This window comes from Ischnura elegans, chromosome 5, assembly GCF_921293095.1.
Source record: "Ischnura elegans chromosome 5, ioIscEleg1.1, whole genome shotgun sequence".
In the NCBI taxonomy this organism is placed as follows: Eukaryota; Metazoa; Arthropoda; class Insecta; order Odonata; family Coenagrionidae; genus Ischnura; species Ischnura elegans.
Window position 1 is genome coordinate 67995382 of NC_060250.1, and position 13598 is coordinate 68008979.

A 13598-nucleotide genomic window follows, 5' to 3' on the forward strand; every position below is an offset into this window, starting at 1 on the left:
TATTTCTCATTTGCAGTGTTTGACATTAGCAATTTTTATATTTTGAGACCCTGTTCCACAGTGCTGTAGTTGGGCCGGTACGGCATGCCCCCAAAAATCCAAACTCGTTACAAGCATACCGGTTATAATGCCTTCATGGCCAGATGTATAATACATGTTCAGCTGTTGGATTTTTTGGTGAGTACCGCCTAAATTTTTTTTCCAACTATGTACAACACTGCTGTTCCATTTTAATACTCTCCGGTTCTGCATCTCTTTTCTTTAAAATTCTGCAATGCCCAGCAATTTCAGTGCCCTATGCACCCTTTGCCTAGATCAGAATTGTATTCAGCAATAAAATTACTTTGTTTTAGAATGAAAAATCCCTGATTTTGAACTTTCATAACCGAATATTGTTAACAATAAACTTAATGATAAAAGAAATATTTTAAAAATAGTTACAAGGCTTTTGTCTTCATATTACAAAATGAGATAGGTCTTTAAGATAGCAAGAACTGAATGAATCCACAGAGTATGCTCAATTGATAATGTGCCTGTTATATACACAAACCACCATCAGGTCAAGTCCAGGTTAATACCACACATCTATCTCATGACCACTGATGGGTATTTTGACTAAGCCTGCAAGATGCAGAATAAACAAACAATAGCATGAACTGCTTTGACAGTACTTGGTTGACCTGGCTTGGAGAGACAGGGTGTTGAAATTTGAGGCACATAGCCTTCAGTATATGGCAAAGTGAAAAATGTTTCATTTAAGTATTATGAAGGCTGGCTGAGCAATCACAGGCTATTTTCCCAATTTGATTTTTAAGTGTGCATATACAATATAGAAAGGGAAAGAAAGTAAGTTATACAGGAAAACAAAATTTACTACAAAAATCAAAGGGCAAAATAGGCTGCGTGCTTCACTTACAAAATGGTATGCATGTATATTGAGTGAGGATGCAGGCAATGATTGTTAATACAAAAAAGATTGGAATAGATCTACCTTGATAACAGTCAATGTTTATAGCAAACCCGAAGACCCAAAGTATAATCGATCGATTAGCATCTGCTAACCCCATCATATTCTAGTGCCAAGCCTGAAGCCACCATGGAAAAGGTGTCAAGGAACTAAAAGACAAAAGAATTAAGGGTGGCACAGCCCTAAGCAAATAAATACATAATCATTTCCAGGAAATCCCCAAAAATTTTCTTACCACAACTCAGCCTTATCCACTCTGGACATTGATAATTTGGTTGCACCAGAAAAGCTAAACGTAATGTATTTATGCGGCAGGTAGTAGATGGTAATCACTTACAAAAACAGGCAAAAAATTACCTTGAATGACTCTTTCCCATCGGGAACCATTTCGGCAAGAAGGCAAAATATTCTAAACAATTGATACACACATATATCAGGAAAAATTTGCAATTTACGGCACAAAAATGACTTTTTGCAGACCAACCAGCAAACTTCGTCAATTCGCGATTCGTAAATTCTTAATTCTTCCAGCTGCAAAGTATCGGGTAGAGAGGAAAACACCTGTAAAGCGAAATAGTGTCAGAGACAACGATATAGGCTGGCGACGAAAACAGGAATTCATATCATATAAAACTTAATTTCTTCGATGGAACTCACTTCTTTTTGAAGATAATACTTAAAATGTTCGAAGTTGAGGTTAGGCGTACTTCTGTAGTGATCCAAACCTTTCTCTACACCATACAAGTGCATTAATGTGCCCATGTTGGCAGTTAAAACCTGTGAAAAATTTAGTCCCGATGACAACAACCAAGTTTTAAACAAAGGATGGCCGGCAATAGCATTACGGGTTAATTACCATTAAGGATGAGAACGATTTCCATAAAACTTATGATTTACCTTCAGTTTTGACTTCATCACCTTTGTCCCGTCAGTCGACAAGAAATTGAATGCATGCCAAATACTGTTCGTAACATTTTTCAATAGGACAGCCATAATGTAATAACACTATCATTCGACCTAAATGTGAACTTCTTTTCAAGCTCTATTGTGGCAGTAAAAACGTAGGAGCAGCCCGTATAGACAAATGATTTCTCGCCGGTACACATAACAAAAATGTCTACTCTTGCGGATACTGATGACTGTAGCCCGCACATTTGCTGACAACACACTCAAGAATACCCATGATTAATAACAGTTAACAAATGTCGACACACGTCCCCAATGTCTGCACTTCAGGTTCGCAAGTTCTTCCTTGTATGGTGCATAATAGTGATGGGTCGATCATGAACGATTCGATCAAAAAGATTGAATCACTAGGTGAATCAAATGACTCATGATTCATTTCGTTAAACAAGTCGATCATCAATCATCAATCACTCCGACTTCCGGTTTCATATCAATCATCTCGGTTTCCGGTTTGATTCAAAATTTGGAACGACCGATGCTTAATCTCTTTTCGTCAGGGCAGAAATAGTTGTGATAAAATTAAATACTATGTTATGAAGAACTGAATACTTGTGTAATCTTTTTCTTAAATGTTTTCCAGCAGTTATCAGTATTAATAACACCAATACACGTAAAAGGAAAATATTAAGATGACTCCTGTAGGAGAACGTTAGGAAGTAGAAGTTAAAGCTGGTTATATTTTATTGTGCCGTTCATAAAATTATCCTGCAGATCAGATTCATGCATAGTGTGTGGTGTATTTTGTGTTATATTTTGATCAACTATAGTTAGAAATTATTTTATTAGTGTTAAGAAACTGTGGCAGTTTCGCCTTCCCAAATATTTTCATGACACTGCTTCCTTCATTTTTGCAATCTAATTTACTCATCTAGGTATTCACAATTAAAATAGTATATGAAATGATAATATGGATAGCAATCAGCGTTACCAATGCTCTTCGCAGATGAGGCAGTATTTATTCGATTATTCGAAGTGATTTATTACATCCATTGATTGAGTCTTTTCGATCTTGATTCCTTTTGAGTCTTTTCGATCATGATTCCTTGGGTGCGGTCCAATGAATGCTACTTTCGCTACCAGACGCTACAGACGGAAGTGCTCCGGAGCACCGGTCCATAGGCGCTACGTTCGCTACGAGAATTTCTTTTCGGACCGGTCAGGAGCGAAGTCAAGATGGCGGAAATGAACGAGGGTGGGCAAACTGGGATTATGAAATCGAAGATGTGGTTTTAATTGCGAATTGAGGTGACTATGATCATTGAATATTAATAAATATGTTTGAATATCATTAAAATTAATTTTATTTTTCAATATCGAGGCTCCACAAAGTAAAGGAAGAAACTTTGGACCGTATTTCTCACACCAACCCTCGCCTACCCTTCTCAATGAAACTCATTACCCTAGTAAAGGAAAAAGTAGGTACTCTACCATTTTCCCAGTTGAAACATATTAATTAAAAATGGTTAACGACTATTAAAAAACATTAATCTATTTCATGTATATCCTATTTTTCTTCAGATTTTAATTTATGGCATGAGTAAATTTGTCGATATATGTTCTTACAATCCTTTCTTTATAATACATGCCCCTTTTAATAATTTTTGTTGCCTTTTGTATGTAAAGGCTGCTTCCAAAGACATTTGAGTTCATTTTGGGGGAGATACGAGAATGTTTGCGGATATTTAGTTCTTGCTATATATTTATTTAAATCACTATTAAATTTACATCTATTTACTAAGTGCGTCTACTCCGTTACTTCGTAGTCACTTATATAGGAGAAAGGCGTCCACATTCAGCGTCCATCATCTGCAACGTGAGTAAACTCTCCATTGCCTCAGTGCATTCCCTTCGAATTTCCGCCAAAAATTGACTCGCTCCTCCGCTGACCCAAGTTTTCAGGGGAGCGTCTGGAGCTGGTCCGGAGCGAGGCGGGAAACGGGTGTATGACGTTTGCCGTGACGTCACAGCCTAACCTGTAGCGCTCCGTAGCGAATAACGGACCGCTTGGTGGCGCTCCGAAGCATTGGTAGCGTTCAACGGACCGCACCCCTTGTGAGTCTTTTCAATCATGGGGCCGATTGTGTAACTTTACGTTCGAACGATCGTTAGAGATCCGTTCACTCTCGATTGAGTTCCCGGTATTCGAACGTAAGCCGTATGTGCGATTGTGTATGGACGATCGTCAACAAGCAATCGAAAGTTACGACGTTGTCATATTTACTTGGAATTAGTGATGGGTCGGTCATGAACGATCGAATCATGTGACCAGGGTCATCTCCGAGATTGATCGGTGAACGGGATCATTCAGATGACCGATAGGGTCATTTCCTCCCGTCGGTCGTTCGTGACCGCGGACCGCCGTGGACATTCTCCATCAGTCGCGATCGTCGGTCATTCATGATTGTTCTAGACGCAGGTCATTCGTGATCGTGGTCGTTCTCCGTCAATCGCCAGCCATTTGGTCATTCGTGATTGTTCATTGCATAGGTCATTCTCAAACACAGTCCAATCGCTATCATTCTTCGAAGATGTCGCGGTTGATGATCGTTACTCGCGACCTGAATTGACCGTTTTTGACTGCTCTTTCACTCGTAATGATGAATGGCATGGTATTGCAATCACTTTTAGGGACAATGTTCGTAATAATTGTAAAGTTTTCTATAATCGACATTTCAGGGTACCTACCTACGGCCTTCGTATCTCAGGTGATATGCCGAAAATCTTGAGAGAGCCCAGTCTTCTCTCATGCCTCTCAATCAGTTCCATTATTTATATTGACTTTCCACAATAAAATATTGATCACTAACCCTATGCCCCACGAATGATTATAAATTATTGTTGATTTTGAATCTTGAAAAACGATAAAAGGAGTGTAATAAACAACATTTAAGGAACATTCTGTATTTGTAAATGTTTTGGAAGTAATTAAGATAAGAATTAACTAGTTTCTGGTTTTATCAAATGAAAAACTTTATGGATTAATAATAATAACAACTCATCTCTCGTTTGACAAGCCACATAGATATTGCCCTTAAGAAGAAAGCGATAAGCGGGTCATGATTGACAACAGAGTAGTGATTGCTCCCTCGGTCGTGATTGTCTATACGGTCGTGATTGTCTATGCGGTCGTGATTGTCTACGCGGTCGTGATTCCCTACTCGGTCGTGATTGCCGTCAACTTTCCACAATCATGACCTCCCGTTCATGGGGCCGATTGTGTAACTTGGCTACCTTTCGATCGTTAGAGATCCGTTCACTCTCGATTGAGTTCCCAGTATTCGAACGTTAGCTGTAAGTGCGATTGTGTATGGACGATCGTCAACATGCAATCGAAAGTTACGACGTTGTCATATTTACTTGGAATTGGGAATAAGTTTCGCGATTGTTTTCCTTGAGCGCATGCGCAGTAAGGCCGAGAGTGGCTGTGTTTGTTTTGAATAGCGAAACTAAGTTAACAAATTGGTTTCAGATACAATCGGCCAATTAAGTTTATATTATTGAAAGAATTTAACTTTGCGTAAAAATCAATCTTTCTCAATTCAGTATTAAATACCTTCCTTTCCGTTGGAGCGTAGCTGATATTTGGGATTAGTAGGTTTACTCAGATATCGCTGACTATTTAGAAATGCCGCGGTAAGTCTCCATTTCGTCTTTTGCAATTCGCTAAATAATAACTTGTATCATTTGTAATTGACTTAATTCATTTAGAGGAAATATATGAGCGGATATTCGATATTGATAGGCTCTCGTCTTCGCCTTTGTGTGTCTGTAAGGAGCAATGCCGCAGAATATTGAATATTTGCAAGAAATAAAAACTGACGAGTGTGAATTAGTACGACGTCTTAATAATAGTCGTAAGGTAAACAGTTAAAAAAGCACATAACTCATGAAATAAATAAGTAATTACGTTAATATTCTCAATCAAAAACATTCTCATCATCACAAACCTTTCACCTATTACTTGAAAGAAAAAGTAAATATGCAGAGTCATCTTTGATATCTCCTCTCGTCTCAAACACCCGAATATCACTTCAAAAAATTTACCCTTTTTGAGGAAACCATATCGCATCAGAGACAATAATTGAAGTACATAAACCATATAAATTCAACTTAATTTAAGACGTCATTGAGAAGTTAAAATAAACTATTTGAATACATAAATTAAATCATTTACTTGTCAATAACTGCCCGATGATCCGAATTAAATTAAACATTGTAGAGAATATAATTTTGGCAATGTATTATAGCACAACTATAATTTACCTAATATACTATAGTGGAACCACGTTTAAATCAAGCATACAAAAAGGATAATTTCATTTGAATTGCACACACATTACATAGCGAAGCAATTGTAAACGTCCTCATCTTTGTATCGTATAGTAAACTAACACGTACAAATTGTATTTATCGATGTAATTTCACTACTTATTCACGTTATTAAAAACATAACACAATGATGTATAAATTAAATAGAATGTTTAATTCACTTAATTCCACATGAGTTAATTTCATTTCAAATGCACACACATTACACAGCGAAGCAAATGTAAACTTGCTCATCTTTATACCATAGTGAACTAATACGCACACATTGCAATTATTTATGTCAATTCACTACAAATTCACGTAATCAACAACATAACAATGCGATTTATGAATATAATTGATTGCATAATTCACTTAATCCCAAAAAAAGGACAAACAACGTGGCCATGAAAGGTAATAAACATTTAAATTCCATCCCAAACCTCACCTGCGAACGATTCGATAGCCTTATCGTCAAGTGATGTGTTGACGAAGAGATGCTTTCGATCGAGAGCCGGAATACTTTCGAACGTAAAGTTACACAATCGCTCCTTCAATTGTTTTCGAGTTGTTGATCAAAATTCCACGGGAACCGGATCGTTACGTTCGAACGTAAAGTTACACAATCGGCCCCCATGACTCCTTTGAGTCTTTTCGATCATAGTGATTGAATCTTGATTTGAGTCTTTTCGATCATAGTGATTGAATCAATTGATTGAATCACTTATGTGACTCGAGTCAAAATGATTGAATCACTAAAATGATCGACTTTGCCCATCACTAGTGCATAATGTGAATCCCCATTGGACGAGAAATCTTGTGTAACTTTTTTACTTTTTTTCGGTTGAGATTTCGAGATTCAATTGTTATTTTTTTATTTTCTAGAGGTTTTTGTTTATTCCTGGCGCTTTTGGCGGCATCCACAACATACAACCCGATACAACCCGCTGAAAGTGTCTTGTGTTCGAGAAAAGTATTCAGGCTGACACAGTGGCTGGCTATCTTAGCTGTCAAAGCCGTACAGTGTATATTTTCTGAATTGATATTTTTGAAACTCGTGGAGACATGGAAGTGGACGATAAACCTAGCTGCCCAACTTCAGCTGACGTTGGGGGTCAACCTGCTGAAGTTCCCTCTTCTCAGTCTGCTACATCTTCTACGCCATGGTTTATTAATTTGAAGCCTTCCACCTAGTATTTATATGGGTACTCTTGTTCTATAAGACCTACGCTTATACATCCTTTCAATTTCAGGATTGAGAAATATAGACCCAAAGTATTCTCAGACATCGTTGGAAATGAAGAGGAGGTTTCGAGATTGGAAACATTCGCAAGCACTGGAAATGTTCCGAATATTATTTTGAGCGTACGTTTATGCATATCATCCACAATATGTTTTGAACCTGCATTTTATTTACCGCGTGCATCGTTTTATTTAGTTTTTTATTACATTTCAATGTCTTTCATGTTGATTGCGTATGCCGTTATTATTATCTTAGAATAAAACCATACATCTAGTGAATTATATAGTTTAAGTTCGTTGCTAACGTTTTAAGTTCTTGTATTTTTGTTAAAAATTTGAGGCAATGCGCGAAACTCTTTTTAAGGAGGTTAGAACTGTGTTGACGGCGTAGTGGGCTGAAATCTATCTTGTATTATTTTTTGGCTTTAGAGTAAATGTCATATTTCATTGTGTGCTATCTGCCCACTTTGAATTCGAAACTAATTTCTGGTGGAGTGTCAAGTGTGAAGTCATTTATGATTTTAGACTGAGGACTATGATTGGAGGATATTGTGATCATGTTTCATGATAGTTTCAGACAATTTTCGATGTGCATAATCTTTACTATTAGGAATGATAATTATTAATACATTTAGCATTACGTAGCAATCTAAAATTACATTCTCAATGAGGGTTATTTTATGGTCCAAATCAAAAACAATGTAAGTGATAAAGACTTCTTTGCTTGTATTTGCTCTTATCAGACACGGGTGGTGTGTTCATTCTGTTTATCACTCTAAGATATGCTACATTAGCACATGCATTTCATTACATAGTATAACCACTTTTTAACTTTCAAATGCTGAATCATATAATTTCATATTAAGTGTATCACTCCCTTAATGATATTGATGGCAATTTTTCATTATCACAGAGCTAATTTAAAATAGATAGTGTACAACAGATTTTTCAGCATATCTTCGATGAGGTCCTGGGACCTGAAGTTAAATGAAAGTTAATGATGTCTTAGCAAAGAATTTTCTGGGCATAAATGGATTTAAGGTCTCTTGGAAGTGCTGGATTCATGAATCTGTTGAAAGCATTGTCCTGTTTTTTAATGTAAAAATGCACCTCTAAATATGAAATTTGTTCACTTCGGCTCCTATTCAATTAATGCATTATTTTAAGTTTCTTGTTATTCTTGCCGCAGATTATCCCTCCATAAATAGTTTTAGCACTTGTTAAAAAATGGCAATTTTTCCTCCAGGGTCCTCCAGGAATTGGGAAGACCACCACAATATTGTGTTTGGCCCGAACTTTACTTGGCCCGAACTTTAGAGATGCAGTTTTGGAACTTAATGCTTCAAATGACCGTGGGATAGATACTGTGCGGAATAAAATAAAAGATTTCGCACAACGAAAGGTCACATTACCAGTTGGGAAACACAAGATAATCATTCTGGATGAAGCAGACAGGTATGAACTACGTTTAGTATATATTCCTTGATGATGTAATACACACTTGTTGTATTGGAATATTGTCATGAAATATCTTTATGAATTTGAGTTTAGATGTATGGAAATGGGTTCAAAAACTCCGCACACACATACTGGGTTTTTTGGGGTTCTTGTTTGTATTTTATTTAACTTAATGTTGATCTAATGATGTTTAATTACAGTATGACAGATGGTGCTCAGCAAGCTCTGCGTCGAACCCTGGAAAAATACAGCAATACAACAAGATATGCTTTGGCTTGCAACAATTCTGAGAAAATCATAGAACCGATACAATCTAGATGTGCAATGATTCGATTTGGAATTTTATCAGATATGCAGGTTTTGGCCAAAGTTCTCCAAGTCTGCCAGGCAGAAGGAGTAAGTAAATTATTCTTAATTTAGATTTTCTTGTAGAAATAACCCCATTCAACTGCCTGGTACAGAATTCATGGGTATAATAATGAATTTCATACATCTTTAGGCATGTTTGCAATTTTTAAATCAGACTTAGTAGAGCATTGAATTTATTGTTAGAGAGTTCTTGGTCATGGTGTAATTTAAAGTCCTAATCTTATTTTTCTATACATCTTCAGTCCCAGTGAAAAAAATGAACCACATTTGTGAGGAGAAAGGTGTAAATTATTCTGAAAATGTTGCCGTAGAGTATGTAACAACTGTGTACCCATTCCACTTGCAGTTCATTATACTAGGACAATAAACGACCATTCCTGTGACAGTTAGTGGCTGAGAATGGACTAGGTACAAGCAAGAGGGCAAAATAACATGCCTATTTGTGTTTCCGTAGCCGTGGTTTCTTATGGCTCTCAATTATGTCATAGAACTTCGATTAGAAAACCAGATTTGTCACCATCCGTACAGGCTAATGATGAAAGCTTTGATTAGCTGATTGGTTACATATTCTAAAAAGTAGAAATTATTGTGGTAGTGGTCATATTTCTCAGATTCCACCTCACCTTGGAGCCTGTTTTCACAGAATGTTCAAGTAAAGTGATACATAGAAGGGTCAGTTCGGTGGCGATCGGCTGACTGGGCCCCTGCAACCATCAATAACCGGAAAAACTGGTTGGAGGAATTAAAAGGCATAAAATTATTCTTATCAGAAAATAAACAATAATTTTAAAAGCCTTAATTGCAAATTTCCTCAATGTGATTCCGCACACAAGTAAATTTTTAGTCTGTTGATATTATTTGCTCATTGCATGTGATATAATATGAATTTCATATTATTCGTTGGTTGTCTCATCACAAAATCGTTGGTTTTATAGGTGAGATACTATTTAAGTTGCTTCTAAATAACAAGCTTGTGTTATGAGGACACAGTAGCCAGTTACTTTAGATGATTTCTCCATGTAAAAGTATTTGTGTTTACAAAAGTCGCCTTTTTGCCAAGTCCTTTTCACTAAGAAAATTTTACAGCATTTATCCTCTATATGGATGATTTTCTGACTCTTAAGCAAGACCTTTCTTTGTGAATGTGTTATTTGTGGTGGGACTACTTCAAATGGGCCCCCAAAGACACAGGATTGGGGGCCACTGACATAGCTTTCAAGAGTGGTGCCCCCAGTCCAGCTGTAAATTTTTAAACAGCTGTCCAGTTGTTATTACATAAGTTTATAAAATCCTGCTACACAAGAGCACTATAATATACAAAGTACTTGTGTTTAAGGAAATAGTTCAAATTAGCAAAAATGTTACAGTTGAAGAAAAAGTGCAAAATAATGAAATATCTTTTTTTTTAGATTTCTTATACACATGATGGACTCGAAGCAATTGTTTTTACTGCTCAAGGAGATATGAGGCAAGCATTAAATAACCTGCAGTCCACATTCAATGGATTTGGCCATATCAGCAGTGAAAATGTTTTTAAGGTATGTGTTGTTCCGTTGCATGGCAGTCAAGTAGGTAGAGTATAAATTGGCTTCTGATAAAAGAATCCTGCTTTCAAATCTAGATGTTGCCTTCAAACATCCCAAAACTTGAAATCCTATGGGTTCAAAGTTACCCCAGGAAAATCTGCACCGGAAAGGAGAGATTTTTGCTTTGATATTACATTGATAGGGATCAATGTGAAGCACAATAGATTATGCATTAAATGTAGATGTTATGTGTAGAATTTTATTAATTTATCTTGATTCTAAAAACCATATTTATCATTGAACTAAAATTTCATTTTCATGGGTTACTTTCACCCAATTTAGGTTTTTAGAAGGCTAAAGGAGATTCTCCAAAATTAGAAAATAAAATATGATGTCTTACTTTTAAAAATGATCCTTTTTGGAACCAATACCTATTTCAGGTTTGTGATGAACCTCATCCACTTCTTGTAAAGGACATGATTAAAAACTGTATTAATGGAGATATTGATCCAGCATATAAGGTAATTTAACTATAATTTTTCTGTATTAAAATAATCTACTCTAGGAACAAAAATTTTAGGCATACCTTATGTACTGTTATGGTAATAATATTCTAATGATGTCTCGTTGGCAATGTATGAATATTGTTTCCACAAGACTCAATATGTCCCTGGCATAAAATGGTAGTGAAATCTTTCCAGGGTCTTTCACCTGCTCAATTTTTCAGCCATTAAAAAATTAGCTATGGCTGACCAATGAACCTGGTGAACAGCCAACAAAGATTCCTCTCTCATTATTTGCCATAATTTTGTCAGTCAAAATATTATTATGTAAATAGGAATGTAGTTATTGTAATTAGAATGTAAGAGAGATGTAATTGGGTACCTTAGATACAGTTTTGACTAAGTATATCTTAGTGAACTAATTCTGATACCAGCATTTCATTCAATTTTATGCACATATACTACATTTTATGTGATATGTATTTTTTCATTTCTTTTGGTTTGTGTGTGCCTTACCAGTTGTACTTAGTGATTAATGTTTATTTTTTAAGATATTACATCACTTATGGACATTAGGGTATGCATCAGAAGACATAGTGGGAAATATATTTCGCATCAGCAAAAACTATGACATGCCCATAAACTTGAAGCTGTATTTCATTCAGGTAATGCTATAAATCAGATTACTTTAATGAGTATGAATGCTAAAAATAAGTTTTCTTTCTTGTCCCTCTTCTAGTATTTACATTGCTCAATTTGTCACAAATTATTTTACAGGAAATAGCTACTACTCATCTGAGAATTTCAGAGGGCTTGACAACCCTTGTGCAATTGTCTGGACTACTTGCTAGGTTGTGTGATAAAGCAAAAACAGTCAAGTCTTGAAATAGTTTTATTCCTATTTTTATATTGTTTTTGGCTGTATCAATCCCTTTCATGTGTATTTATGTAAAAGAAATTAAAAATAATTTTTTATTATATTCTGAGTTATTATTTATGTGTATTATCAAAAAAATTTCAAACGTCTGAACAAATTTTTGAGCATTGGTTTGATCATCAGAAGTTTTGAGACAACAAAATTGATAAAAGTGTTATTTGGCTATTACATATGTCTTTTGTCAACCAGCGCTGGAGCGGCGTTCTGGCACCATGACACCACTGAGTGAAGTGTATTATGTCTAGTTTGTGACTGGTGTCAAATTTGGCAAAGCTGAACTTCGAAGCTCACCTTTCTAATTGCATGCAGCAAATGTTGTAACAAACAAACAAAATACGTGTCTAAGCCCTGACCAATTTTTCTCTTCTTAGATGAACTATTAACAAAAAAAATTGGGCTCAAAAATTCAATCGCATACAATATGGTGTCTAGGTAGACATCTGGCAGAATGGTAAATGAAAGGTGAACAGCAGCTGTTGATTAGCATTCCCTTTGACAGAAATCGTAAACTCCTTTGCAGAATTTGAACTCAATACTCAGTTTATGGTTGAAGTAGATGCCAATTGTAAACTATTCTACTTGAAAATTTCAAATTTCACTGATTTAATTTTCATTCATGCAATATGTTATCAATTATCTTAGTACATATGTGCCTTATTTTTAAAGGAAAACAGAATGGTCCACTTGTGTAGAAGTATGTTTTTACACATTCAGCGGTAGTGGTCTGGTAATATACATATTTTTACTCTCTGAATTACTCAATGGTGATGCTTCGGTTTAAAGTAATTAATATGCATTTTAAATTATTCTTTGACTCAGAATTCCCATCATTTTCAAGTTTGTACAGCCTTTCATTAAGTTTGAGTTGAGATTCATCATCGTCAAAAATAAAATCCTAATCTGAAATCAAACCACATGGAATGTCGGTTCCCTGTAAGTATTTCGGTAGAGAACTGATGCGGGAATTATTTGGACCATAGCAGCATTTTATCCTTGTCCCCACAAGTTCTAGATCAGGAACTACAGTTCAATACATGTGCCAGGTCTGACATTAACTATTTCAGATCTGATTTTAATAACAAACTTATCCATAATTTTTGAAAGGAGCTAGTAAAGTTGACGCATGTCAAAATGCTTTGCCAAGCCAATTATTTTTTCCCTTTTTAAGCTCCAAATTTGTGTTATCTTTTGAGTTTGGCTGTTATACCTGGCTAAGTTTATCTTTGCAACTGAGCAGGTGTAGTTGAAACAACTGGGGGAGGGTGCCTTTCATGAGAGCACAGTCACTGAAAGTGGGGTCTGATGGGGAAGGGGGAACACCA

General features: G+C 35.9%; 2 protein-coding genes and 1 long non-coding RNA gene across 3 annotated transcripts in view; 1 reads left to right on the plus strand and 2 right to left on the minus strand.

Annotated features, from left to right (window-relative positions):
- LOC124159020 (differentially expressed in FDCP 6 homolog) overlaps window positions 1-2234 on the minus strand; it is a 31243-nt gene extending 29009 nt beyond the window's left edge. Inside the window, exons 1-3 of the mRNA XM_046534506.1 lie at window positions 1865-2234; window positions 1625-1744; window positions 1325-1528 (exon numbers count right to left, since the gene is read on the minus strand). Of these exons, the coding sequence (XP_046390462.1) occupies window positions 1325-1528; window positions 1625-1744; window positions 1865-1960 (420 nt within the window). The 5' untranslated portion in view covers window positions 1961-2234. The remainder of the gene's footprint in view (window positions 1-1324; window positions 1529-1624; window positions 1745-1864) is intronic.
- LOC124159021 lies at window positions 213-1318 on the minus strand. Its single transcript, XR_006864895.1, has 2 exons — window positions 1203-1318; window positions 213-1116 (listed from the first exon to the last, which is right to left on the minus strand). It is a non-coding gene; the product is annotated as an uncharacterized LOC124159021 (long non-coding RNA).
- A 4893-nt stretch (window positions 2235-7127) lies between the features above and the next one.
- Window positions 7128-12317, plus strand: LOC124159022 (replication factor C subunit 2). Its single transcript, XM_046534508.1, has 8 exons — window positions 7128-7407; window positions 7495-7606; window positions 8730-8938; window positions 9142-9337; window positions 10720-10848; window positions 11277-11357; window positions 11891-12004; window positions 12117-12317. The coding sequence occupies exons 1-8, from the start codon at window positions 7307-7309 to the stop codon at window positions 12222-12224; spliced, it is 1050 nt and encodes a 349-aa protein (XP_046390464.1). The 5' UTR covers window positions 7128-7306; the 3' UTR covers window positions 12225-12317.
- The last annotated feature ends 1281 nt before the right edge of the window (window positions 12318-13598 follow it).

What these genes read in the sequence shown, in the direction of transcription:
- LOC124159022 (XM_046534508.1), top strand. Translation starts at nt 7,307, where the DNA reads ATGGAAGTGGACGATAAACCTAGCTGCCCAACTTCAGCTGACGTTGGG. An exon ending in GCAGTGAAAATGTTTTTAAG is followed by an intron (nt 10,849 to 11,276) that starts GTATGTGTTGTT and finishes TACCTATTTCAG; the next exon opens with GTTTGTGATGAACCTCATCC. An exon ending in ATATTGATCCAGCATATAAG is followed by an intron (nt 11,358 to 11,890) that starts GTAATTTAACTA and finishes TTATTTTTTAAG; the next exon opens with ATATTACATCACTTATGGAC.